At 39.0% G+C, this 26,523-nt stretch overlaps 1 protein-coding gene across 1 annotated transcript in view; it reads right to left on the minus strand.

The window, feature by feature from the left end:
* Positions 1-26,523, minus strand: part of Spag1 (Spag1 axonemal dynein assembly factor) — a 213,942-nt gene that overhangs the window by 159,202 nt on the left and 28,217 nt on the right. The window contains exon 3 of the mRNA XM_090385194.1: positions 8,174-8,287. Within this exon, the coding sequence (XP_090241320.1) occupies positions 8,174-8,287 (114 nt within the window). The remainder of the gene's footprint in view (positions 1-8,173; positions 8,288-26,523) is intronic.

A 26,523-nucleotide genomic window follows, 5' to 3' on the forward strand; every position in this document is an offset into this window, starting at 1 on the left:
CCACAAGTGCTGGTACCGACCTTAGGCTTGGCTGTGGAATCCTCCAAGAGCAAGCATTCCAAATATTTGGAGATGATATTTGGCCTGAGATGAGTTTGGCTGTGAAGACCAGCCTCTTTTCAACGATCAGGAACTTCAACCTCGGGATGTCGAGTGCTTGTGCCATCATGGTAGTTGTGGTAGCGGGAGGTAGCCGAAGCTTGTTATTCGCCCATTTCAGTAGCCAGTATTCAGCAGTGTACACCCGCTTAAGGTTTGTATGTGCAGCAGAGGCCCATATTTCTGCACCATAGAGAATGGCAGGGTAGACGGTGGAGGTGATGAACCTTTTAACAGTGGCAGGATGTCGGACGTGTAGCAGCTGCTGCTTTGAGATCCACCGTAGACGAGAAAATCTGGTACTGAGTTTGTCGATCTGGTGGACAAAGGACATCTTTTGGTCGAACAGAACGCCAAGGTCTGTGTGCGAGGGTACGTTTGGTATTCGTACCCCTGCGAGTGAAACGTTGAGTACTGTCGGCATGGATTTAAGGGAGAATATAACCTGAGCAGACTTCAGAGGGTTGATTTTTAGATTGAAGTTTGCCAGGTACAATTCTAGATCCTTAAGTTGGGAATTGATCCTGTTGCTAAGCTGGGCGGGGTCGTCGCCAGGGTTAATTGGAGTCAGCAGTTTGAAGTCATCGGCATAGCATAGGAGACCATTCGTTGAGGCAATAATGGGCACGATGATGGCTGTGAACAGGACACCAGACAGGACACCCCCCTGCGGTACTCCAGCAGTAATGTCGCAGGATAGGGTATGTTGCTGCCGATGGAGAATAAGTATTCTGTGACTGAGAAGTGATTCCAAAAAGCACAGCATATCACCTCGAATGTGAAAATTCTCCTTAAGTAGGAGGAGCAAGGCCGGAATCGACACGGCATCAAAGGCTGCGCTTATGTCGAGGTATGTGGTTGCTAGCTCAGCTCTTTGTTCGAATGCTGAGAGAATACGTTCTGTGGTGGCTGCCAAGTTAGTGATTGATGATTTTCCTGCGATAGCATAATGGATTTCAGGTGGTTTCGTCTGGAGGATTTGTTGAGTGATTGTGGGTAGCAAAGCCTTTTCAAGAGTTTTTAACAGACAAGAGGCAACTGATATGGGTCTGAACTGGCTGACGTTTGAGGCAAATTGGTTTTTGGGGATGGGGTACACTCTGTATTTATTCCACTGGGGTGGAAAATAATGCTCAGCGAGGCATCTGTTGTAGATCGAGAGAAGAGGGCCTATGATGAATGTGCTTAAGCATTTGATCATAAATTGTGGAATTCCATCCTCCCCAACAGTGGCTGTTGTGGGAAGGGAATTGATGGCACGTATGAGCTCCTGTTCCGTGATCTGGATAGTCCCTAGGACATCTGAAGGGTTTTCGTAGTCAGGCTGGACAACTGTAGATGGGACTGTGGTTGTATTTGAAAATCTGGCGATGTATTTGAGCCATTCTTGAGGATCAAGCATGTGATTGAATCCACCATGTGGGGCAGCATAGAATGGCTTTCCTTTCCTCAAAGTGCGGTTAAGGTTCACTTGGATTGCGTCAGCTTTCTTTCGATTAAAGTGGGCCCTGGCACGGGAAAAGGCGATTCTGTCTTTACTGTCATTTGTATGCTTCCATTTCTTATGTAGGACTTGTTTCATTTTGAAGCTGTTGTTAAGATCAGCAGTCCACCACGATCTGGAACGGGGAGTTACTGTTACTCGTTTAGTGGCAGCATAGTCGGTGACGGATTTAATCCAGTCAGACAGGAGTGTCACTGCAAGGCTGAGGTCGCAGTCAATGAGGACATCCCAAGGAATGCAAGATGCTGCTTCTACACAGAGTTGAGGATTAAGGTATTTAGGTGCTGAAACGTATTTGACTATTTTGTTGTCAGGGATGTTGAAGTTTGGCACCTGCAATGACCATGTCAACACTATAGGCTGGTGATCAGACAGGAAGAATGCGATGGGATCATCCTCAGCTGTGCATGGTGTTGAAGCAAAAGCGAGATCCAGTAGGTTCAATCCCCTGGTGGGGTTCTCATTGACCCGTATCATGTTGATGGATTTGAAGAACTCGCAGAGCCTGATAAAGAGGTGATGTCGGTTTGGAGGCAGGTTAAAATCACCACAAACAAGGCGTTGTGCAGACGGACGAAGATGGTTTAAGAGCCAATTCCCCAAATCTTCAATAATTTCAATTGTAGGCCCTGGGGGAATATACACAGATGCGATATCAATGTGGCTGGAGTGGAAGCGTAGCGAGACTATAATCGCTTCGAAATCTTCAGTTTTCTTCAGTAATAGGTTTTCTATCTTTGATATAGCACCTGAAAGCTGTTTTGTAATCACTATTGATCTTAAATGTGTTGCTCCTTTAACATGTTCTTTTATACATACACTGTCCCTTAAAATAGTATTCACTGTGGAAGCAGCGAGACCTAATTCCATGAAATAGATGACAAACTTTGTCCTGCTTCGTACTCCTTAATTAATCATCTTCATTTCTAAATCAATTTTGTTTCGTTTGCTAGCACTTGCCCTTTCCATTGGTCCCTTTCCCTTCACCATTGTAATAAGTAAATAGGAATGAAGAGAAGATTTTGAAAATTTATTTATGTTTTTTATATGATGGAAGATTTCAGTGAAGGGAAACGCATTTCACCATAATACTAATATAAAAAAACCTACAGAATTCCAGTTATTGGTATTATCGCAAATGCAATAAGATGGAGTTTACTACCCATTTATAATAGATTGCACTAACAGAAAAGCCCAATAAACCAGAAAGTGCAAATTATTTTTATTGTTTTATGGTAGTGACCTCCAGAAATGTGTTTTAGAAAAATATCACAAAGGCATTCAAAATTGATTCTTATAACGGAACATATGATAACGATGAAAGTGTAGTGCAATTTCCATTATAAAAATGATCTTTTAGAGAGATAAATAGCTTAGTTATATAGCCAAAATTTCAACTTCTGAGGTCTTGGAACGAATTACCAAAACAAAACAATGTGTTATTGGGTTCACATTAAGATATTTTCACAATACCTCCATTTATTCCTTCGGGATGCAAAATACTTTTCCACAAATTTTTTAAGTTTGCATCGGACGGCAAAAACTTATGCAAAGTCGAATTTCCATAAGTCGAGTATTATGTAGGCTGGGGAGTGCCTGTAATATGATTTTCATTATTAGTCATGGTGGAGAAAATGATATTAAAAGACATATGATGACAAAAACTCATATCCCAAATTTAAATGTATCGGCTCAATCTTCAAAAGTATCCAACTTCTTTCTGGCACCAAACTGTAGTTCTGAAAGTAAAATTATAATAGCTGAAACAATATTTTGCTACCAGTCCTGAGCTTTACACCACATATAGTGCACTTACGGAAGAAAATTAGAGGATACTCTGTGCTTTTTGCACGAATCACATGCAAGGAATGGGGTTTGAGGAGAAAAACCCTCAGCCTCTACTATAAAGCTATTTTCCTGCCGGCAATTACATATGCTGCTGGAATATGGTATCGCAAGGCTATCACTGCAGTGAACCAAAAAAAAATTGCTCCTCAGTATGTGACTACATTTCCTGAATGCTATCCATCCAAAATTTATTCTTCTCTTGACTTCCAGCCATTTATCATTATTACAGCTAATAACTTGTCCCAGATAAGTATATGACTCCACCTTTTCAATTACTGCTCCTTCAATCATTATTTCCCTTTCTGTGGCATACTTGTCATCATTACTTTTGTTTTAGTCATATTCATCTTTAGTCCAAAATCCTTACTAACTGTGCATAACTGATTACGATTTTCCTCTAATTCTTTGGGATCGTGGCTTATGACCACAATGTCATCTGCAAATCGTAAATGGTTTAGGTATTCTCCATTCACATTGACTCCTTTCTGTGACCAGTCTAATCTTCTGAAAGCTTCCTCAAGGGCAGCAGTAAACAGCTTCGGAGATATTGTGTCTCCTTGTCGAACTCCTTTCTCGATTTTAAATTTCCTACTGTCTTTGTCTAGTCTAATAAAGGAGGTAGCATTCTCATATATTTTCTTCAAAATCATAATATGTAGGGTATCTATGCCTTGTCTTTCCAGTGCCCGAAACATTGCCTTATGCTGTATGGAGTCAAATGCCTTTTCATAATCCACAAATGCCAGGCATAATGGTGTTTTATATTCATTTGTTTCTCCATTAACTGTGATATTACGTGAAGGTGATCCATAGTTGAGAATCCTGTCCTAAAGCCAGCTTGCTCTTTCAGTTGATTCTCATCAAGTATTCTTTCTAATCTGTTAGTAATGACCCTTGTGAATAGATGTGGGATAACAAGCTAATTGGTCTATAATTTCCAATTTCTGATTTATTTCCTCTCTTATGAAGCAAAACTATGATTGCATTATTCCACTGCTTAGGCGTCACACCTTTTCTAATGCACTTTGTGAAGAGCCTTGCTAGTTTTTGTGTTATGTCTCTTCCTTCCAATTTTAACAACTCTACAGTAACTTCATCTTCCCCGGGGCTTTCTGATTCTTCATTTTCTTCAATGCATGTTCTACCTCTTCAGGAAGAATATCGGATATATCATATGTGTTGCTAGTTACCTGCAGGGAAACCTGATTGAAGTGTTTAAGGCTTTGAATGGATTGAGTAAACTAAATGCTCACAGTACCCTTACTCTTTCCTGGACAGTATACAGAAGGAGATATAAACTTAAATTCAAAATTTAAAAGTATGGCTACAGAATAGATGTGCAAAAACTTATTTTCAGAAACAGAGTGAATGATTGATCATTGGAACACACTTCCATCTGGTGTTTTGGGAAGTGGGTCATTTAAATAAATTTAAGGGAGAAATTAGAGAATTAAACAAATTATTAGAGTGGATGAGATGGCAAAATTCAATTTTGTGGTTTTTTTTTTTTTTTTTTTGGCTGATGCTGCATAATCTTTCCTTCTTACATTTGCCACTAATACTAATACTACATAATGTCACCTAGGTCAAAAATAAATGAAAAAAAAAAAAGAAAAAAAAAAAGAAAGAAATTCAGCAAAAAAACCTCCGTAATTTCACTGTAGCTGAAAAGAACTGCAACCAGTTCAGTTCCCTCTCTTGGAAAATAATTGAGAAACACTGTTTTATTACAAAGGGATATCAAAAAGAGTTCCTTTTGTGATCATGTTCCACATGCCCAGGAAGTTGAGATTTGGAACATATATTACTCTTTTTCTAAGTAGTCATCACCCAAAGTGACACATTTCTCCCATCTTTTGTGACATTTCCTTATGCCATTTTTGTAGAAGGTCTCACTTTGCTCTTAAAACCATGATTTTGTCACAGAAATTACCTCTGCCTTTGCCAAAAATATGCTTTCCATACAAAAATTATTTCAGCTGTGGAAAAGAGGAAGAAATCAGAAGGTGCTAAGTCAAAGGAATAAGGTAGGTGGGGCAAGATTCAGTGGTCGTAACAGCAGTGTGGGGTAGTGCATTATCTTGAAGCAACAGCATGTCTTTTCTGAGAATTCTGCATTGCTTTTCCTTAATTTCTATACATAATTGCTTCATTATATTGCTGTAGTAATGTGCATTGATGGTGATACCTTTCTCCAGGTAATATCTGTGAGAATAATGCTCGTCTCATCCGAGAAAAACTGACAACACTTTCCCTGCAGTGGTTGCACTCTGGCTTTTTTTTGGGAGTTGGTGATAATGATGGATATTTCTACTGTTTTGAAACCTGTTTTGTTTCTGGGTAAAAATGATGTGTCGATGATTCATCAATAGTCACCAATCAAGAAACAAAAACAGTTCAGGATAGCTGTCACACATGCCAATCAATTCAGCATTCAGCAGAACAAGTCTGCCTCTATCAAGCTGAGACCTTATTTATATTCAAATAATTATGAATTATGCTCTTCACTGGTCCATAGCTGATCTCAGTAACTATCTTTTTAATTGTTACTGAGGATTTGCTCCATGAATTCAGCAGTGTGAGACATGGATGGCCATCCACTTCTTTCCTTATCATGGATGCATTCCCAGCCACACTTGAACTGTCTCCACCATATTTTACATCACACAAGGACAGATATCCCTGCAAACCACAGACGTCTCTTTGTGGGTAGTCTTTGGCTGTTCGCCTTGCAAAAACAGGAATTTGATAATGGACTGACATTCAACTTTATACTCCGTCACACATTCAGCTCTGCAATAAAAGAAACATAAGAGTTAAGAGCAACAAAACTTTTGGCATATATTACTAGATAAACAAGCTACACGGTCAACAAAACATAACATTCATATACACAGAAGAAGGTCGGGGAAAACTTTTTGATACCCCCTCATATTATTAATATTTGTAATAGAAAATTGTGCAGGAAAGCATGCTTATACAGCATCAACTAAAAATAAATAAACACCACTCTAATAATTTGTCTAGTTCCTCCTTAAATTTATTCAAACTACACACTTCCACAACATCAGATAGAAGTTTTTTCCAAGAATCAACTACCTATTGACAGAAAACAAATTTCTGCACATCAATCCCGCAACTAACCTTCCTCAATTTAAATTTATACCCCTCCATGCATGTTGTTTGAGCACGAGGAAGGACGCCAAAAGCATTTACCTTACTTAATCCATTCAAAGTCATAAACACCTTAATTACATCTATTCACAGGTGCCCAGTTTCCAGACACTGCAATTTACAGAACTGAAACCTATCTTGGCTGCACCTGAAAATCCACATCCTTTCCTAAAACAAGGCTTGCAGACCTGTATGCAGTATTTAATATATTGCCTGACCAGAAAACAATCCTTTCCTAAAACAAGGCTTGCAGACCTGTATGCAGTATTTAATATATTGCCTGACCAGAAAACAATGTCATTATCCCTCTATACAAGGCAACAGTCAGACAGCATTTGGAATATTGCATTCAGATTTGAAGACTGCAACAAAAAAAAAAAAAAAAAAGCACTTCTGAAGAGGGTTCAAAGAATGGTAATCAAACAACATTTAAGGGGAGAAGTTCAAAGGAGGTGTAAGGGGAGAAGTATATATATAAGCCATTGAAAGGGTTGAGTAAAATGAATGAGGAAGCTGTTCCTCATCAAGTTCGCCTATGGACAGCAGGTTGTCAAACATTAGAATAAGCTACCTACCTCTCAACATGGCAGAGGCAGCAAGTCTAAATTGAAAGTGCAATTAGATGGTTACCGTGTGAGAATGGAAATAGTATGAATATCCTGTTTTATTTTATTTATTATTATTATTTTTTTGATGAGGTAGATAGTCTGCTTCCTTGCATCATTTGGCCTTACTATTACTAATAGTAAGACCAAATGATTCAAATGATGCATTAATATTACTAAAGTCAGTAGAGATCATAAAATGATTGGTTTAAAACCAAACCAAAATGTAAACCTTTTAATTTGTATTGCAGTAAAAATGAAACATAAATGAGCATGTACAAAACATGCTGAAAGTGCCTTCCATTATTCTGATTTCTTGCATTAATATTCTTTACTTGTTCCGAGCAAGATGTGTGCATGGGTTTTTGCCATGCTGCTGATGATGACTGTTTCAATTTCCACTTTCAGCTGTGATATGCTTCTAAAATTGTGCAATTTTTTGAGGGAATTTCTTAAAGAAATGATCCTGCCTCCAAAAAAATTTCTTCTTCATATCCATTGCTGTCCTGGCTATATGACAAGTAGTGCCTCTTGAATCAACACTTGATCAATTCAGTAAGATTCAGAATTGTAGATTGGCAGGCCTGAGCAATTATAAATACTCATTATATTGTTGAATATGGTATCATGAAACCTTGCCACAAATTACCAACAGTTTAACTAAGACCCACTATACCAAGCAATGCAGGTCAGTAAGGTAAGCAATACAAAAGCTAATCAGAAAATTTATTGTGGCATTTACAGTTGCTACCCACATAAAAATGCCATGATCATCCTGAGGTTTGGCACATTAAACCATACACAGCTAAATTATAATTTTTTTTCCATTTCGGAACAGTTTTTAATTTATAATTATAAATGGATCGGTCTATATAAACAGTTATGAAAATATATAAGAAATAAAACATTAAATAAAGCAACTTGAGTAGTTCTAGGTACATACCTGGTGAACTTTATCAAAACCTCGAATGGGCAGCATATCATATTCTGCTATGTTCTTCTTTTCACCCATAGAAATTATATGCGTTTCAGTAGCTTTTATGTTTTCTTCCCATGTCTGAAACAGAGTTAAAGCTAAAATTAACATTTTCTTTATAAAGGAAGAAATGGTTCTAAAATTAAGCTTTAAACTAATTGATTTAAAATTATGCTGAGGGAATGTCATGCCTGACTGCACAATGCAAAAGATCTGAGGATATTTGTGCAGTCAGACATGAAATTCTCAGCAATCAGACAGGGTGCTAGGACAGCTCATGGGGGTTTTGTCAATGATATACAGGAATTTTTCCAGCTGGGATGAGGAGGTGATTATACCACTGTATAAGGCATGGTTATGCTGCATATGCAATACCGCATGCAGACCTCAATGCCTCATTTTAAGAAAAAATGTGGATCTGTTGGAACAGGTGCAGAGACGAGCAGTGAGATCAGTAAGGGGAACAAAAGAGTGCTCTTCTAAAGAAAGTATTAGTATTAAGTGCAGTTTAAGTATCAGTGCAGATGGGCTGCAAGATTAGCTCATGGAGTATTGTCAATGATATGCAGGAATTTTTCCAGCAGGGATAAGGAGGTGATTATTCCATTGTATAAGGCAATGGTCAGGCCACACCTAGAGTACTGTATACAGGTCTGGAGGCCTCATTTCAAGAAGGATGTAGAGCTGGTGGAACGAGTACAGAGAAGGGCAACAAGATTAGTGAATGGAACAAAGGGGTGCTCTTACGAAGACAGGCTTAAGTTTTGCAAATTACGGTGTCTGGAGACTAGGCACCAGCGAGGTGATCTGATAGAGGTGTATAAAGCCTTGAATGGTTTAAGCATGCTCAATGCTGATGGGATTCTTCCTCTAGCTCAGAAAAATCACCTCAGAGGGCATAAATTCAAATTGAGGAAAGACAGATGTAGGATAGACATGCAGAAATTTGCCTTTAGCCAGCAGGTGGTTGGTGGAACAGATTTCGATCCCTTGTGGTGGAGGTTGATAGCCTAAATAAGTTTAAGGCTCAGCTGCACAGGTATTTTGAACGAACAGAGGGGTGAAGTGGAAGTGGGTTTTTTTTTTTTTTTTTTGGCTGATGCTGCATAAGCTTGCTTTCTTGCATCAAATGCCTCTACTGATGCTAATGCTAATGCTAATTAGTAACGGCCGCATGGTGCAAGAAAGCCTATGGCTTATGCTGCACCAGCCAAAAAAAAAAAAAAAATCCGAACAAAACAAAAAAATAAATAAATAATAATAATAAATAATAATAATTGATAAAAAAAATTAATAATAATAATTAATAAAAAAAAGGAAATTAAACCTATCATCCTATGCGCTTCCCTTACCCGAAAGTACTATCCAGATGACCTTTGAATTTCCCAAAACTGTCGGCCTCTACCACCCATGAAGCCAACTTATTCCAGTAATTTATAACTCGCTGGCTAAAATAAAACTTCCTGCAGTCCAATCTAAACATTTCCCCCCGTAACTTGAATTTATGTCCCCTAGTTCTAGCATCATTTATAATCTTGAAAATTTCGTCCTCATTCATTTTACTGATGCCTCCCAGAGCTTTAAACACCTCAACACCGAAGTGAAGCCAGTCGACATCGCCGGACAGTGCAGTGTTGAGTCAGTTTGGTGTGACATAAGCATTGAGAGATCAAAATTGAGAGTAGGAGTGTGCTATAGGCCTAATGACTCTGATGAGTATAATAAGGAACTGTACAGGGAAATAGAGTGGGCCAGTAAATCAGAGAGTCTTATAATGGGAGATTTTAATTTCCCAGATATTGACTGGAATTTGGGGGCTGGTTACTCATACACTAGCAGGGCTTTTGTGGATTTATTGGATGATTCTTTTCTACATCAGCATGTTCGGGAGGCAACTAGAGGGAGTAATACTCTTGATTTGATTATCAGCAGTGATTCTTCATACATTAAGAATCTGCAGATAAATGAACCACTAGGTGGCAGTGATCACAGTGTGCTGAAGTGGGATTTACTCAAAGAGGTAACTACCATTAGGGGTAAAGGGAAGGGTTATTGCTTCCGTAAAGGCGACTACGATGGACTAAGACAGTATTTAAATTCTATACAGTGGGACCAACTGATGATGTTACCAACAGCAAATTCAAAATGGGAAGCATTCAAAGAACTTATCTTGGAAGCTACTAGGCTTTACATACCAACTAAGAAATATTGTTCAAGGTTTAAGCCTAAGTGGATGTCAGATGAACTAATGAGACATATGGCAGAGAAGAAAAATGCATGGGATACATACAAATTAACACGTGACACAGAAGCCTATGATAGATACAAGTTAATCTGTAACCAAGTTAGAAAGGAGGTTAGGCAGGCGAAGGCGGATTACGAGAAATCTTTGGCAATGGATGCAAAGAAAAACAGCAAAGAGTTCTTTACTTATGTAAACTCTAGAAGGAAGGGGATGAATCAGATTGGTCCACTTGATATTGATGGGTCAACTGTTGATGATCCTGCTCAGGTAGCTAACAAACTAAATGAATATTTTGCATCGACATTCACACATGAGGAGTTATTCAGCGAGGGGAATGCCAGAGGTGTATTCAACTCTAGCAGTAAGCTACAGAATTTTGAAATAACTGGGAGTAAAGTGGAGGAGAAATTGTTGAAGATAAACACAAGAAAGGCACCCGGGGTGGATGGGATCAATCCAGTTATATTAAAGGAGGCAGCAAAGGAAGTAAGCAAACCCTTAGCCATAATTATGAGAGCTTCCTTGGACTCAGGGGAGGTACCCATAGACTGGAAATGTGCAAATGTGACCCCAATTCACAAAGGAGGATCAAAGGCTGACACAAGTAATTATAGACCTGTGAGCTTAACTTCTGTTCCAGGAAAATTAATGGAGGCACTGGTTAAAGAAGCACTGCAGGATCATTTAGACAAGACTTCAGTTATAGCTCAGACACAGCATGGTTTTGTTAAGGGGAAGTCTTGCCTGACCAACTTGATTGGATACTATGATGCAGTCACTAAAGAACTAGATGCAGGGAATAACTTTGATATTACATACTTGGATCTTAGAAAGGCTTTTGATACTGTTGCACATGGAAGATTGCTACACAAATTGAAGCAGTGTGACATTGGAGGCAAATTGCTGCTATGGATAAAGGGGTGGTTGAGGGGGAGAAGACAGAGAGTGGTAATCAATGGACACTGCTCATCGTGGACTAATGTTATTAGTGGAGTCCCTCAGGGCTCAGTGTTGGGTCCATTATTGTTTTCCGTATTTATAAATGATATTGATGATGGTATATCAAGCTTAATGTACAAGTTTGCAGATGATACAAAGGTTGGCAGGGTTGTCAAGGACACTACTGACACTATGCTGCTGCAACAGGATCTGGAAAGGTTGAGCAGATGGACTGAGAAGTGGCAAATGAAGTTTAACATTGACAAATGTAAAGTACTACACATGGAAAAGAGCAACCCCAGAGCAACGTATCAACTCTGTGGTACTACACTGACAGTGGTAGAGAATGAAAGGGACTTGGGGGTGGTTGTGCAGGCAGATTTGAAGTTCTCTGAGCAGTGCAGACGGGCTGCAAGAGTAGCTCATGGAGTATTGTCAATGATATACAGGAATTTTTCCAGCAGGGATAAGGTGGTGATTATTCCATTGTATAAGGCAATGGTCAGGCCACACCTAGAGTACTGTATACAGGTCTGGAGGCCTCATTTCAAGAAGGATGTAGAGCTGCTGGAACGAGTACAGAGAAGGGCAACAAGATTAGTGAATGGAACAAAGGGGTGCTCTTACGAAGAAAGGCTTAAGTTTTGCAAATTACAGTGTCTGGAGACTAGGCACCAGCGAGGTGATCTGATAGAGGTGTATAAAGCCTTGAATGGTTTAAGCATGCTCAATGCTGATGGGATTCTTCCTCTAGCTCAGAAAAATCACCTGAGAGGGCATAAATTCAAATTGAGGAAAGACAGATGTAGGATAGACGTGCGGAGATTTGCCTTTAGCCAGCGGGTGGTTGGTTGGTGGAACAGACTTCCATCCCTTGTGGTGGAGGTTGATAGCCTAAATAAGTTTAAGGCTCAGCTGGACAGGTATTTTGAACGAACAGAGGGGTGAAGTGGAAGTGGGTTTTTTTTTTTTTTTTTTTTTGGGCTGATGCTGCATAAGCTTTCTTTCTTGCATCAAATGCCTCTACTAATGCTAATGCTAATGCTAATCAAATCTCCTCTAAGGTGTCTAGTTTCCAAACTCTGCAACTCACATATTCGAAGTCTTTCTTCATTAGGACGCCCTTTTGCCGATCTCACCAGGCGAGTTACCCGTCTTTGCACCCTTTCAAGAAGCTCGATGTCTTTCTTTAGGTGCAGTCTCCATACTTGAACACAGTATTCCAAGTGTGGTCTAACATAAGCCTTATATAATGGGATTATCACGTCCCTATCTCTACTTGCAAAAGTTCGATAGATCATCGATAGGACACCATGGGCCTTCCTTGCAACCTGTTTACAATGCTCAGAGAATTTCATGTCTGACTGTAACGTAACACCCAAGTCCCTTTCCTCCAGTACTGGGTTTAGTTGAACTCCATCAAGTGAATAAATTTTTATGGGATTACTGTTTCCCAGGTGTAATACCTTACACTTTGTTGGATTAAAGCACGGCTGCCGTTTTTCTGACCATTCTTGAAGTCTATCTAGGTCTCTCTGAAGAAGCTCAGCTTGACAGTGATCATTAACTACTCTACCAATTTTAACATCATCTGCAAATTTAGACATCACGCCCTCTATCCCTTCATCAATGTCGTTTATGAAAATTAAAAACAACAGTGGTCCTAATACTGATCCTTGGGGAACCCCACTTCTTACATCAACCCAATCTGAGGAATAGCCATTTATCACAACCCTCTGCCTCCTGCCCTGAAGCCATCCTTCTATCCATCTAAGGATTTTCCCAGTGATTCCAACCTGTTCCAGATTATAAAGCAACTGCTCATGTGGGACTGAGTCAAAAGCTTTGCTGAAATCTAAATAAACAATGTCGAAATTATTCCCTAAATCCAGCTCGTGAGTGACCCTTTCGAAATAGCGAACCAGATTTGTTAAACATGATTTTCCCTTTACAAAACCATGCTGAGTATCCTTGAGAATTTCAATTCAATCCAAATGATCCTGAATTCCACCCTTGATCATTGCCTCCATGACTTTCCCTACTACTGAAGTCAGACTGACAGGTCGATAATTTCCAACTTCACTTTTAAGGTTTAAAGGTTTCGCTTCTGCAAACTGCAACATCTCTAGACTAGATGCACCTGTGAGGAGATCTGATTAAGGTGTTTAAGGTTTTGAATGGATTAAATAAGCTAAATGCTGAGGGTATCCTACCTCTTGCTCAGACTAGACACATGAGGAGACTATATACGCGCTCTATAACCATCCTGAGGAAGGATGGTTGTAGGACAGATGTACAGAAATTTTTCTTCAGCCAGCAAGTACCTGATTGTTGGAACAAACTTCCATCTGGTGTTGTGAAGTGGACCGTTTAATGACTATAGGAGTGCATATGGAAGTCAGAAGTCTGGGCCTCAGCCACTCAAACAACTCAAAAGTCTCTCAATGCATCTGAATATTGGCTACTAAAATGGGCAAATTGGAAATCTAATCTGCTACCACAACATTAGCATTAGCAACAGCATTAGCAAAGGCAATGGGGGTTCCCCGTCTCTCCGAGCTTATTGATTCCCGAAGGTTGGTCATCACAGTCAAAATGGTTGTGGGATTAATCTCCAAGCCATCCATATGGGATACATGCTGCTGGAGAATCCCTATCTCTGCCTTGCAGACAACCCCTAGACTGGCCACCCAGAATTCAAGACTTTTCCTGACAAATATGATGAGAGCCTTGTCAATCAATTCGGCCCTGGAAAGATTGTGCAAGGCTCAAGGGGTAGAATTTTTTTCAGACTGGACTGTACTTGTTAACAGGAGAGATTGCTTCTACAGGGATGGGATACACTTAAATAGAAAGGGTGCAAGAATATTTGCTGATGCTATCGAGGCAGTGTTAGGTGGGTCGGAAAACTGCTAGCTTGGGGGGGAGACAAAGACCAATAGATTGACAGTAGCCACTGGCAGAGGTGAAAGAGATTCTTGCACTGCTTCTATTAGAATGAGCAGAAGCCTGAAAAACAAGATGCATGGTATTTCAGAGACTGCTGGGAGCCATTGCGGTACAAATAAACACATGGGTTGTGTTAGGGTAGCTAAGAATAGAAACAGGTGCAGGTATACTTGCTTGTACACCAATGCTAGGAGTTTAGTAAATAAATTTGATGAATTTGAGGTATTGCTCAAAACATCAAAGGCAGATATTGTTGGGATATCAGAGACGTGGTGTCACACAGATATAAGGGATGCAGAACTGCAATTTGGGGAGTACAACGTCTACAGAAAGGATAGACAGGATAGGAAGGGGGGAGGGGTTATGCTATTAGTTAAGAAACACATAAAAACCAAGGAAGTGAAGCCAGTCGACATCGCTGGACAGTGCAGTGTTGAGTCAGTTTGGTGTGACATAAGCATTGGGAGATCAAAATTGAGAGTAGGAGTGTGCTATAGGCCTAATGACTCTGATGAGTATAATAAGAAACTGTTCGGAGAAATAGAGTGGGCCAGTAAATCAGAGAGTCTTATAATGGGGGATTTTAATTTCCCAGATATTGACTGGAATTTGGGGGCTGGTCACTCACACAGTAGCAAGGCTTTTGTGGATTTATTGGATGATTGTTTTCTACATCAGCATGTTCGGGAGGCAACTAGAGGGAGTAATACTCTTGATTTGATTATCAGTAGTGATTCTTCATGCATTAAGAATCTGCAGATAAATGAACCACTAGGTGGCAGTGATCACAGTGTGCTGAAGTGGGATTTACTCAAAGAGGTAACTACCATTAGGGGTAAAGGGAAGGGTTATTGCTTCCGTAAAGGCGACTACGATGGACTGAGACAGTATTTAAATTCTATACAGTGGGACCAACTGATGATGTTACCAACAGCAAATTCAAAATGGGAAGCATTCAAAGAACTTATCTTGGAAGCTACTAGGCTTTACATACCAACTAAGAAATATTGTTCAAGGTTTAAGCCTAAGTGGATGTCAGATGAACTAATGAGACATATAGCAGAGAAGAAAAATGCATGGGATACATACAAATTAACACGTGACACAGAAGCCTATGATAGATACAAGTTAATCTGTAACCAAGTTACAAAGGAGGTTAGGCAGGCGAAGGCAGATTACGAGAAATCTTTGGCAATGGATGCAAAGAAAAAACAGCAAAGAGTTCTTTACTTATGTAAACTCTAGAAGGAAGGGGATGAATCAGATTGGTCCACTTGATATTGATGGGTCAACTGTTGATGATCCTGCTCAGGTAGCTAACAAACTAAATGAATATTTTGCATCGACATTCACACATGAGGAGTTATTCAGCGAGGGGAATGCCAGAGGTGTATTCAACTCTAGCAGTAAGTTACAGAATCTTGAAATAACTGGGAGTAAAGTGGAGGAGAAACTGTTGAAGATAAACACAAGAAAGGCACCCGGGGTGGATGGGATCTATCCAGTTATATTAAAGGAGCCAGCAAAGGAAGTAAGCAAACCCTTAGCCATAATTATGAGAGCTTCCTTGGACTCAGGGGAGGTACCCATAGACTGGAAATGTGCAAATGTGACCCCAATTCACAAAGGAGGATCAAAGGCTGACACAAGTAATTATAGACCTGTGAGCTTGACTTCTGTTCCAGGAAAATTAATGGAGGCACTGGTTAAAGACGCACTGCAGGATCATTTAGACAAGACTTCAGTTATAGCTCAGACACAGCATGGTTTTGTTAAGGGGAAGTCTTGCCTGACCAACTTGATTGGATACTATGATGCAGTCACAAAAGAACTGGATGCAGGGAATAACTTTGATATTATATACTTGGATCTTAGAAAGGCTTTTGATACTGTTGCACATGGAAGACTGCTACACAAATTGGAGCAGTGTGACATTGGAGGCAAATTGCTGCTATGGATAAAGGGGTGGTTGAGGGGGAGAAGACAGAGAGTGGTAATCAATGGACACTGCTCATCGTGGACTGATGTTATTAGTGGAGTCCCTCAGGGCTCAGTGTTGGGTCCATTATTGTTTTCTGTATTTATAAATGATATTGATGATGGTATATCGGGATTAATGTCCAAGTTTGCAGACGATACAAAGGTTGGCAGGGTTGACAAGGACACTACTGACACTATGCTTCTGCAACAGGATCTGGAAAGGTTGAGCAGATGGGCTGAGAGGTGGCAAATGAAGTTTAACATTGACAAATGTAAAGTACTACACATGGGAAACAGCAACCCCAGAGCAACGTATCAACTCTATGGTACAACACTGACAGTGGTAGAGAATGAAAGGGACTTGGGGGTGGTTGTGCAGGCAGATATGAAGTTCTCTGAGCAGTGCAGACGGGCTGCAAGAGTAGCTCATGGAGTATTGTCAATGATATACAGGAATTTTTCCAGCAGGGATAAGGAGGTGATTATTCCATTGTATAAGGCGATGGTCAGGCCACACCTAGAGTACTGTATACAGGTCTGGAGGCCTCATTTCAAGAAGGATGTAGAGCTGCTGGAACGAGTACAGAGAAGGGCAACAAGATTAGTGAATGGAACAAAGGGGTGCTCTTACGAAGAAAGGCTTAAGTTTTGCAAATTACAGTGTCTGGAGACTAGGCACCAGCGAGGTGATCTGATAGAGGTGTATAAAGCCTTGAATGGTTTAAGCATGCTCAATGCTGATGGGATTCTTCCTCTAGCTCAGAATAATCACCTGAGAGGGCATAAATTCAAATTGAGGAAAGACAGATGTAGGATAGACGTGCGGAAATTTGCCTTTAGCCAGCGGGTGGTTGGTTGGTGGAACAGACTTCCATCCCTTGTGGTGGAGGTTGATAGCCTAAATAAGTTTAAGGCTCAGCTGGACAGGTATTTTGAAAGAAAAGAGGGGTGAAGTGGAAGTGGTTTTTTTTTTTTTTTTTTGGCTGATGCTGCATAAGCTTGCTTTCTTGCATCAAATGCCTCTACTAATGCTACTAATGCTAAATCGATTCCTCCCTTTTCAGATGCTCTCCCGGGTCTACAATCTTGATGCTGATCTTAACAAATTCGCATGTGATAAAAGATATAAAAAGAAAGTGCTTTCTATGTAATGACATTGTTGGACTGAGTTTTTTTTTTGTTGTTCTTTACTTCATATTATATGTCTTGGCATTGTTAACACCTGGCCTGCGTGTCGTGAGGGGTCAGTTGCAAATTAAGTTCTCTGTAACATCTTTTCTTAGGTTGCAATAAAGATTCTCTCTCTCTCTCTCTCTCAGAGATGAATTTTTTTAGTTAATGCTGTATAAGTTGCTTCCTTGTATTATTTGCCACTACTAATACTAACATTAATAATATAATACATATAATATATATTATGTGAAATAAAAATTAGGCAAAAGTAATAAAAATAAATAAATATGGCTATGTAGCTATCATTAGAGGCAGCAAATGCACATCTTCCACATGATGCCTAATTATATCTGATAATTAAAATAAATATGATATTTAAAATAAAAACATCAGCCAGTAATACGGCAATAATGCAGAGTGAAACGAAACGCAAAATAATATAAAATAAACAAACAGGGAAGGGAAAGTAGAAATAATAGGACAAAAAGGTAGTCGATAATCCCCTGTAAAATTTAGTCAATTAAGTCATTAAACCCAATTAATAAAAAATGTAAATTTAAAATAATGCCAATTATAAATAATTTAGCGGTACCCCCCTCGAAGGTACCAGTTCCAAAAAACGTGAAATATCACCAAAAAGGGTTAATTCCATGACCAATATTTTGGTCCATGACCAATAATGGTCATGGAATAAGGACCACCGCCATGCAAATCCTCTGCATTGGTTGATCTATCGGAGAATGGAGGTGTTTTGGTTCTTCGATATTTCTGTCTTTGCGATGATTTGTATGACGATTGAAATGCAGCGATTCCATGACCATTATTGGCCTCGTGGTCCTCTGTCGATATGGGGCATGATGGTCAGTCTATCATTTTGATATTTTAGTTTTTTGGTAGTTTCTTTAACCCTTTTTGGTGATATTTCACGTTTTTTGGAACTGGTACCTTCGAGGGGGGTACCGCTAAATTATTTATAATTGGCATTATTTTAAATTTACATTTTTTATTAATTGGGTTTAATGACTTAATTGACTAAATTTTACAGGGGATTATCGACTACCTTTTTGTCCTATTATTTCTACTTTCCCTTCCCTGTTTGTTTATTTTATATTATTTTGCATTTCGTTTTGCTCTGCATTATTGCCGTACTACTGGCTGCCGTACTACTGGTACCTTCGAGGGGGGGTACCGCTAAATTATTTATAATTGGCATTATTTTAAATTTACATTTTTTATTAATTGGGTTTAATGACTTAATTGACTAAATTTTACAGGGGATTATCGACTACCTTTTTGTCCTATTATTTCTACTTTCCCTTCCCTGTTTGTTTATTTTATATTATTTTGCATTTTGTTTTGCTCTGCATTATTGCCGTACTACTGGCTGATGTTTTTATTTTAAATATCATATTTATTTTAATTATCAGACATATAATATATATATATACATAAAAGTGGTATACACAAATAAGCCATAACAAAAATCATGGTAACACTCAATTAAATTTTTATGAAATTACTGTATTGAATTGATGCTTCCAAAATAACATTTCATAATCTGTGAGATGGCACTACATTACAAAGAAACAGAACTATGTTAGGCTGTGACGTTACAAACCAGCAAGTTTTATTTTGCATTTTCAATTTGAAAAATTGAGATAAATTTGTGAAAGAAACTTATTTAACAGTATAAATAATGTGATTTGAGTTTTGTTAAATGTGCTAAGACTTTGCTCTCTTGTTAGTTATATAGCTTTCTAATCTTATACTGAAAATTTTCCATTACACAAATAAAAATATTCATCAATCACTCTTATTTGTTATGAATGCCTCACTTTTAATTCAATGATATTCACTGGCAATCGTGAAAAACTCTTTCCTTCACCATATATCCCATTATTCTAACTGGTCAAACAAAAAAAAATCAAACTTTTTTCTTTTCTTTTTTTTTTTTTTTGAGGAGGAAGAGAGAATCATATAGCAATGAATACAAGCCAATATATTCATTTATTGCAAATATTTTTAGAAAATGAGCTTGAAGACTAGGAAAGGAATAAGTTCTCTGTAACATCTTTATGTGGGAATAGACCACAATAAGCCTTTTTTGGAACTGCATTCCAAGAAAAGGTGATATTATTGTATTTTATTTTTGTTGTTTTGGTATATGGTTGTATATGTTGGTATTCATGGCATTAAGAATAGGTGATTGGAGGATTTACTTAACATTAGCATTAGTTGAGACATATGATACAAGAAAGCAAGCTTATACAGCATCAGCCAAAAAAAACCCTTCCCATTTCACCCATCCAGTCACTCCAAATATTTGTCTAGTTCAGCCTTAAATTTATTTAAGCTATCATCTTCCAAAACAACAGATTTAAGGCTGAGCTGGACAGGCATTTGGAACAAATGGGAGGGGTTTTTTTTTTTTTTTTTGGCTGATGCTGCATAAGTTTGCTTTCTTGCATCGTATGCCTCTACTAATGCTAATGCTAAATGCTAATGGAAGTCTGTTCAAACAATCAACTACCCGCTGGCTAAAGGCAAACTTCCACACATATATGGGAATATTCAGGAAAAACCCAGGAGTTAGGATTAAATTTGAAGGTATCTAGAATTTTGTCCAGACATGATAGAGACAGTAAATGATGTGAGCTATGTCAATTAATTTGGCCCTGAGGATATTGTTAGTTATACAATATCCTAATGTAATTCATAATGCAAGTTCCTAATGTAATTTGGAAGTGAAACTATGTGGTGATTACCACAGATTAATTTTGGAAAATAACCACTCTTTTGCTATGTGAATAATTCAAAATAAGTTTGACCTAATTTATAAACTTATTACAAACATGACATTTCAGGATACTTGCTGGATCCTGAAATGAAGAACTGTTAATAATCCTGTATGGGCTGATGATGGGATCTGGAAAGAGTCTTAAAATGACATCTTTGTAATAAGTTTATTAATTAAGTGCTCTGACCTAATTCCTAAAGTGCATTAATATGCATTATCCACATGGTAAAAAGAGTGGTTAATTTCAAAAATTAATCAACAAATTGTGCAAGGCTAATTAGGTGGGCAAAAACTGTTAGTTTTGGTGAAGGGGAGGATATTCTTGAGCTGCTTCTATTGGGACATGTAGCAGCCTGAAAAGCAAGGTATATGGGGGGGGGATGCTAGGGATGTTTAGTGGCAAATAAGCTGCAGTGGCACACCAATTCATGGGAATGTACTAGAAAATAATTAAGTGTAACTACACATCATATTCATTTCAGAAACCTGTTCAGAATTGATTATATATTCCAATTTGTTTCAAAAAAACAGAAAAATTAATTAATATTTACCTCAGCACCAATAATATGCCGTAGTGCCACTGGTTTTTGGAGATTAGCCAAAGAACAAAGACTGAAGTTCTGTCCTGTTGATAGTGGGAGCAGTCAATCAAAATATGTTTGACTGTTGGATGTGCTGAACAGTGGGACACTGAGTAGGATCACCACTGTGAGTAGACAGAAATGAGTCTGATAAGTATCTTCTATTCTTGTCCATGAAAGCACCACTTCTTTTTGTTGCATTGTCTGAATGATAGAACAGCAAAGTTTTGGGTCCTGTTTCAACTCATAAAGTTTATTATTATTGGTTTGGAGGTGCCATAGTTCTTTCCACTGTGCAAGGTGTTTAGGGAGTATATGATGAGAGCCTTGTCAATCAATTCGGCCCTGGAAGGTTTGTGCAAGGCTCAAGGGGTAGAATTTTTTTCAGCCTGGACTGTACTTGTTAACAGGAGAGATTGCTTCTACAGGGATGGGATACACTTAAATAGAAAGGGTGCAAGAATGTTTGCTGATGCTATCGAGGCAGTGTTAGGTTGGTCGGAAAACTGCTAGCTTGGGGGAAGACAAAGACGAATAGATTAACAGTAGCCACTGTTAATCTATTCGTCTGTTAATCCATTGCACTGCTTCTATTGGAATGAGCAGAAGCCTGAAAAACAAGTTGCAGGATATTTCAGAGACTGCTGGGAGTCATTGCGGTACAAGTAAATACATGGGTTGTGTTAGGGTAGCTAAGAATAGAAATAGGTGCATGTATACTTGCGCATACACCAATGCTAGGGGTTTAGTAAATAAATTTGATGAATTTGAGGTATTGCTCAAAACATCAAAGGCAGATATTGCTGGGATATCAGAGATGTGGTGTCACACAGATATAAGGAATGCAGAACTGGAATTTGGGGAGTACCACGTCTACAGAAAGGATAGACTGGATAGGAAGGGAGGAGGGGTTATGCTATTAGTTAAGAAATACATAAAATCCAAAGATATGAAGCCAGTGGACATCGCTGGACAGTGCAGTGTCGAGTCAGTTTGGTGTGACATAAGCATTGGGAGATCAAAATTGACAGTAGGAGTGTGCTATAGGCCTAATGACTCTGATGAGTATAATAAGAAACTGTACAGGGAAATAGAGTGGGCCAGTAAATCAGAGAGTCTTATAATGGGAGATTTTAATTTCCCAGATATTGACTGGAATTTGGGGGCTGGTCACTCACACACTAGCAAGGCTTTTGTGGATTTATTGGATGATTGTTTTCTACATCAGCATGTTCGGGAGGCAACTAGAGGGAGGAATATTCTTGATTTGATTATCAGCAGTGATTCTTCATGCATTAAGAATCTGCAGATAAATGAAACACTAGGTGGCAGTGATCACAGTGTGCTTAAGTGGTATTTACTCAAAGAGGTAACTACCATTAGGGGTAAAGGGAAGGGTTATTGCTTTTGTAAAGGTGACTACGATGGACTGAGACAGTATTTAAATTCTATACAGTGGGACCAACTGATGATGTTACCAACAGCAAATGCAAAATGGGAAGCATTCAAAGAACTTATCTTGGAAGCTACTAGGCTTTACATACCAACTAAGAAATATTGGTCAGGGTTTAGGCCTAAATGGATGTCAGATGAACTAATGAGGCATATGGCAGAGAAGAAACATGCATGGGATACATACAAACTAACACATGACAGAGAAGCCTATGATAGATACAAGTTGATCTGTAACCAAGTTACAAAGGAGGTTAGGCAGGCGAAGGCAGATCACGAGAAATCTTTGGCAAGGGATGCAAAGAAAAACAGCAAAGAATTCTTTACTTATGTAAACTCTAGAAGGAAGGGGATGAATCAGATTGGTCCACTTGATATCGATGGGTCAACTGTTGATGATCCTGCTCAGGTCGCTAACAAACTAAATGAATATTTTGCATCGACATTCACACATGAGGAGTTATTTAGCGAGGGGAATGCCAGAGGTGTAATCAACTCTAACAGTAAGCTAGAGAATCTTGTAATAACTGAGAGTAAAGTGGAGGAGAAATTGTTGAAGATAAACACAAGAAAGGCACCCGGGGTGAATGGGATCTATCCAGTTATATTAAAGGAGGCAGCAGAGGAGGTAAGCAAACCCTTAGCCATAATTATGAGAGCTTCCTTGGACTCAGGGGAGGTACCCACAGAATGGAGATGTGCAAATGTCACCCCAATTCACAAAGGAGGATCAAAGGCTGACACAAGTAATTATAGACCTGTGAGTTTAACTTCTGTTCCAGGAAAATTAATGGAGGCACTAGTTAAAGAAGCACTCAGGATCATTTAGACAAGACTTCAGTTATAGCTTGGACACAGCATGGTTTTGTTAAGGGGAAGTCTTGCCTGACCAATTTGATTGGATACTATGATGCAGACACAAAAGAACTGGATGCAGGGAATAACTTTGATATTATATACTTGAATCTTAGAAAGGCTTTTGATAATGTTGCACATGGAAGACTGCTGCACAAATTGGAGCAGTGTGACATTGGAGGCAAATTGCTGCTGTGGATAAAAGGGTGGCTGAGGGGGAGAAGACAGAGAGTGGTAATCAATGGACACTGCTCGTCGTGGACTAATGTTATTAGTGGAGTCCCTCAGGGCTCAGTGTTGGGTCCATTATTGTTTTCTGTATTTATAAATGATATTGATGATGGTATATCAAGCTTAATGTCCAAGTTTGCAGACGATACAAAGATAGGAGGCGCCTCCGTAGCCAGGTGGGAAGGAGCAACAGTGCGCAGCACACGCTTCTTGATTAGACCGGGGTTCGAGCCCGTCACCACCAAATACGGGGGGTGCGGGAAGGTCAGGGAATGACCACCGCATATCCCGGAGCAATATGGCCTTAGTTGCTAATGCTCCTAAAAAAAAAAAAAAAAACCGAATAACAATACAAAGATAGGCAGGGTTGTCAAGGACACTACTGACACTATGCTGCTGCAACAGGAGCTGGAAAGGTTGGGCAGATGGGCTGAGAGGTGGCAAATGAAGTTTAACATTGACAAATGTAAAGTACTACACATGGGAAACAGCAACCCCAGAGCAACGTATCAACTCTATGGTACAACACTGACAGTGGTAGAGAATGAAAGGGACTTGGGGGTGGTTGTGCAGGCAGATATGAAGTTCTCTGAGCAGTGCAGACGGGCTGCAAGAGTAGCTCATGGTGTATTGTCAATCATATATAGGAATTTTTCTAGCAGGGATAAGGAGGTGATGATTCCCTTGTATAAGGCAATGGTCAGGTCATACCTAGAGTACTGTATACAAGTCCGGAGGACTCATTTCAAGAAGGATGTAGAGCTGCTGGAACGAGTACAGAGAAGGGCAACAAGATTAGTGAATGGAACAAAGGGGTGCTCTTACGAAGAAAGGCTTTAGTTTTGCAAATTACAGTGTCTGGAGACTAGGCACCAGCGAGGTGATCTGATAGAGGTGTATAAAGACTTGAATGGTTTGAGCATGCTCAATGCTGATGGGATTCTTCCTCTAGCTCAGAATAATCACCTGAGAGGGCATAAATTCAAATTGAGGAAAGACAGAGGTAGGATAGATGTGTGGAAATTTGCCTTTAGCCAGCAGGTGGCTGGTTGGTAGAACAGACTTCCATCCTTTGTCGTGGAAGTTGATAGCCTAAATAAGTTTAAGGCTCAGCTGGAGACAGGTATTTCGAACGAACAGAGGGGTGAAGTGGAAGTGGGTTTTTTTTTTTTTTTTTTTTGGTTGATGCTGCATAAGCTTGCTTTCTTGCATAAATGCCTCTACTAATGCTAATGCTAAGGTATGTTGCTTGTATGATTAGATTTCAGTCAGGGGCTGGAATAGAGACAGGTTAAATTTAAAGTTGACAGATGTTTAACAGCTTTGTCATCCAGTCATTCCCCTTTAACTCTGAATCTGCTAGAATCTAACAAAAGCTCACTAACTGATGACATTCTTCAATTTGCAATAGCAGGCTTCTGAGGATGAGTTAGGGTTACTAAGAATAAAAACAGGCGCACATAACATATTCCTGTACACTAATTAATGCAGGGCCACCACAAGTGGGTAAGCAAGGTAGGCATCACCTGTGGACAGCAGTTCAGGAGGGTCCAAATTTTTTTTTGACATTGCTTTCCAATTGTTTAATGTTTATCAGTATTCAACATTCAGGGCAGCAAATTTTATTTCACATACTCGCAGCACATAAGGTCACAGCACTAATGCTAGGAGTACAGTAAATAAATTTGATGAATATTGGTTAAGTCAGCAAATGTGAATATTATAAATTTATCAGAAACATGGTGTCAATGGGACATAGGAAATTCAAAATTTCAATATAGTGAGTACAATGTGTACAGAAAAGACAAACAGGACAGGAGGGAAGGGGGGGGAGATATTATCTTTTGGTTAAAAATCAAAATCCCTTGCTTTCTAACACAAAGCAGTACCCCAAATGAATACCAGTTGCCAGTGTAATATTGAGTCAGTTTGGTGCGATGTAAACACTGGGATACCAAAAATAAGAGTAGGTGTATGGCATGTTATAGGCAAAATAATTGTGATTAGTATAATGAATGACTGCATAGCCAAATAAAACAGACTAGTTAAGTCATAATGTTTTATAATGATGAGTGATTTTAATTATAGATAATAACTGGAACTTGGGAGTGTTCATGCACCCCCCGGGGGGTAACAGAATTTTTCAGAATTAGTAGATGACTGCTTTCTACACTATTGTGTTAAATACTACACAATACCACAGAACACAATACTACAGATATTAAATTCTCTAGCAAAAAAAATTTAGGGTTAAATTTGTAAGTGTCTGCAATCCTACCCAGACATGACAGAAGGGAGTATACAATAAGAGCCTTGTAGATCAATTCGGCCCTGAACAGGCTGTGTAAGGCTCATCGGTAGAATTTTTTGCAGCATGGTCTGTACTTGTTAACAGCAGAGATTGTTTCTACAGGGATGGAATACACTTAAATAGAAAGGGTACAAGAATATCTGCTGATGCTATTGAGGCAGTGTTAGGTGGGTTGGAAAACTACTAGCTTAGGGAGGGGATTCACAGACTAATAGATTAACAGTAGCCACAGGCAGAGGTGAAAGTGATTCAGGTAGAGGCGAAAGTGATTCCTGAACAGCTTCTATTAGAATGAGCCTGGAAAGCAAGGTGCTGGGGATTTTAAGAGTTGCTGGGACTTATCATGAAACAAGTAAATACATGGGCTGTATTAGCATAACTAAGAATAAGAACAGGTGCATGTATACTTGCATGTAAAGCAATGCTAGAAATACAGTAAATACATTTGATGAATTTGAAGTGCTGATAAAGACATCAAAGGTGGATACTATTGGGATATCAGAGACATGGTGTTATACAGATATAAAACATGCAGAATTTGGGAAGTACAATGCGTACAGAAAGCATAGACAGCACAGGAAGGGGTGCAGGGTTATGCTGTTACTTAAGAAACACATAAAACCTAAGGTAGTCCATCCAGTTGACAAGGTTTGTTTTTAGCTTTAGCATTAGCATTAGTAGAGGCATTTGATGCAAGAAAGCAAGCTTATGCAGCATCAGCCAAAAAAAAAAAAAAAAAACCACTTCCACTTCACCCCTCTGTTCGTTCAAAATACCTGTCCAGCTGAGCCTTAAACTTATTTA

Source organism: Mastigoproctus giganteus, chromosome 11 (genome assembly GCF_048544385.1).
Source record: "Mastigoproctus giganteus isolate SK-2022 chromosome 11, ASM4854438v1, whole genome shotgun sequence".
In the NCBI taxonomy this organism is placed as follows: domain Eukaryota; kingdom Metazoa; phylum Arthropoda; class Arachnida; order Uropygi; family Thelyphonidae; genus Mastigoproctus; species Mastigoproctus giganteus.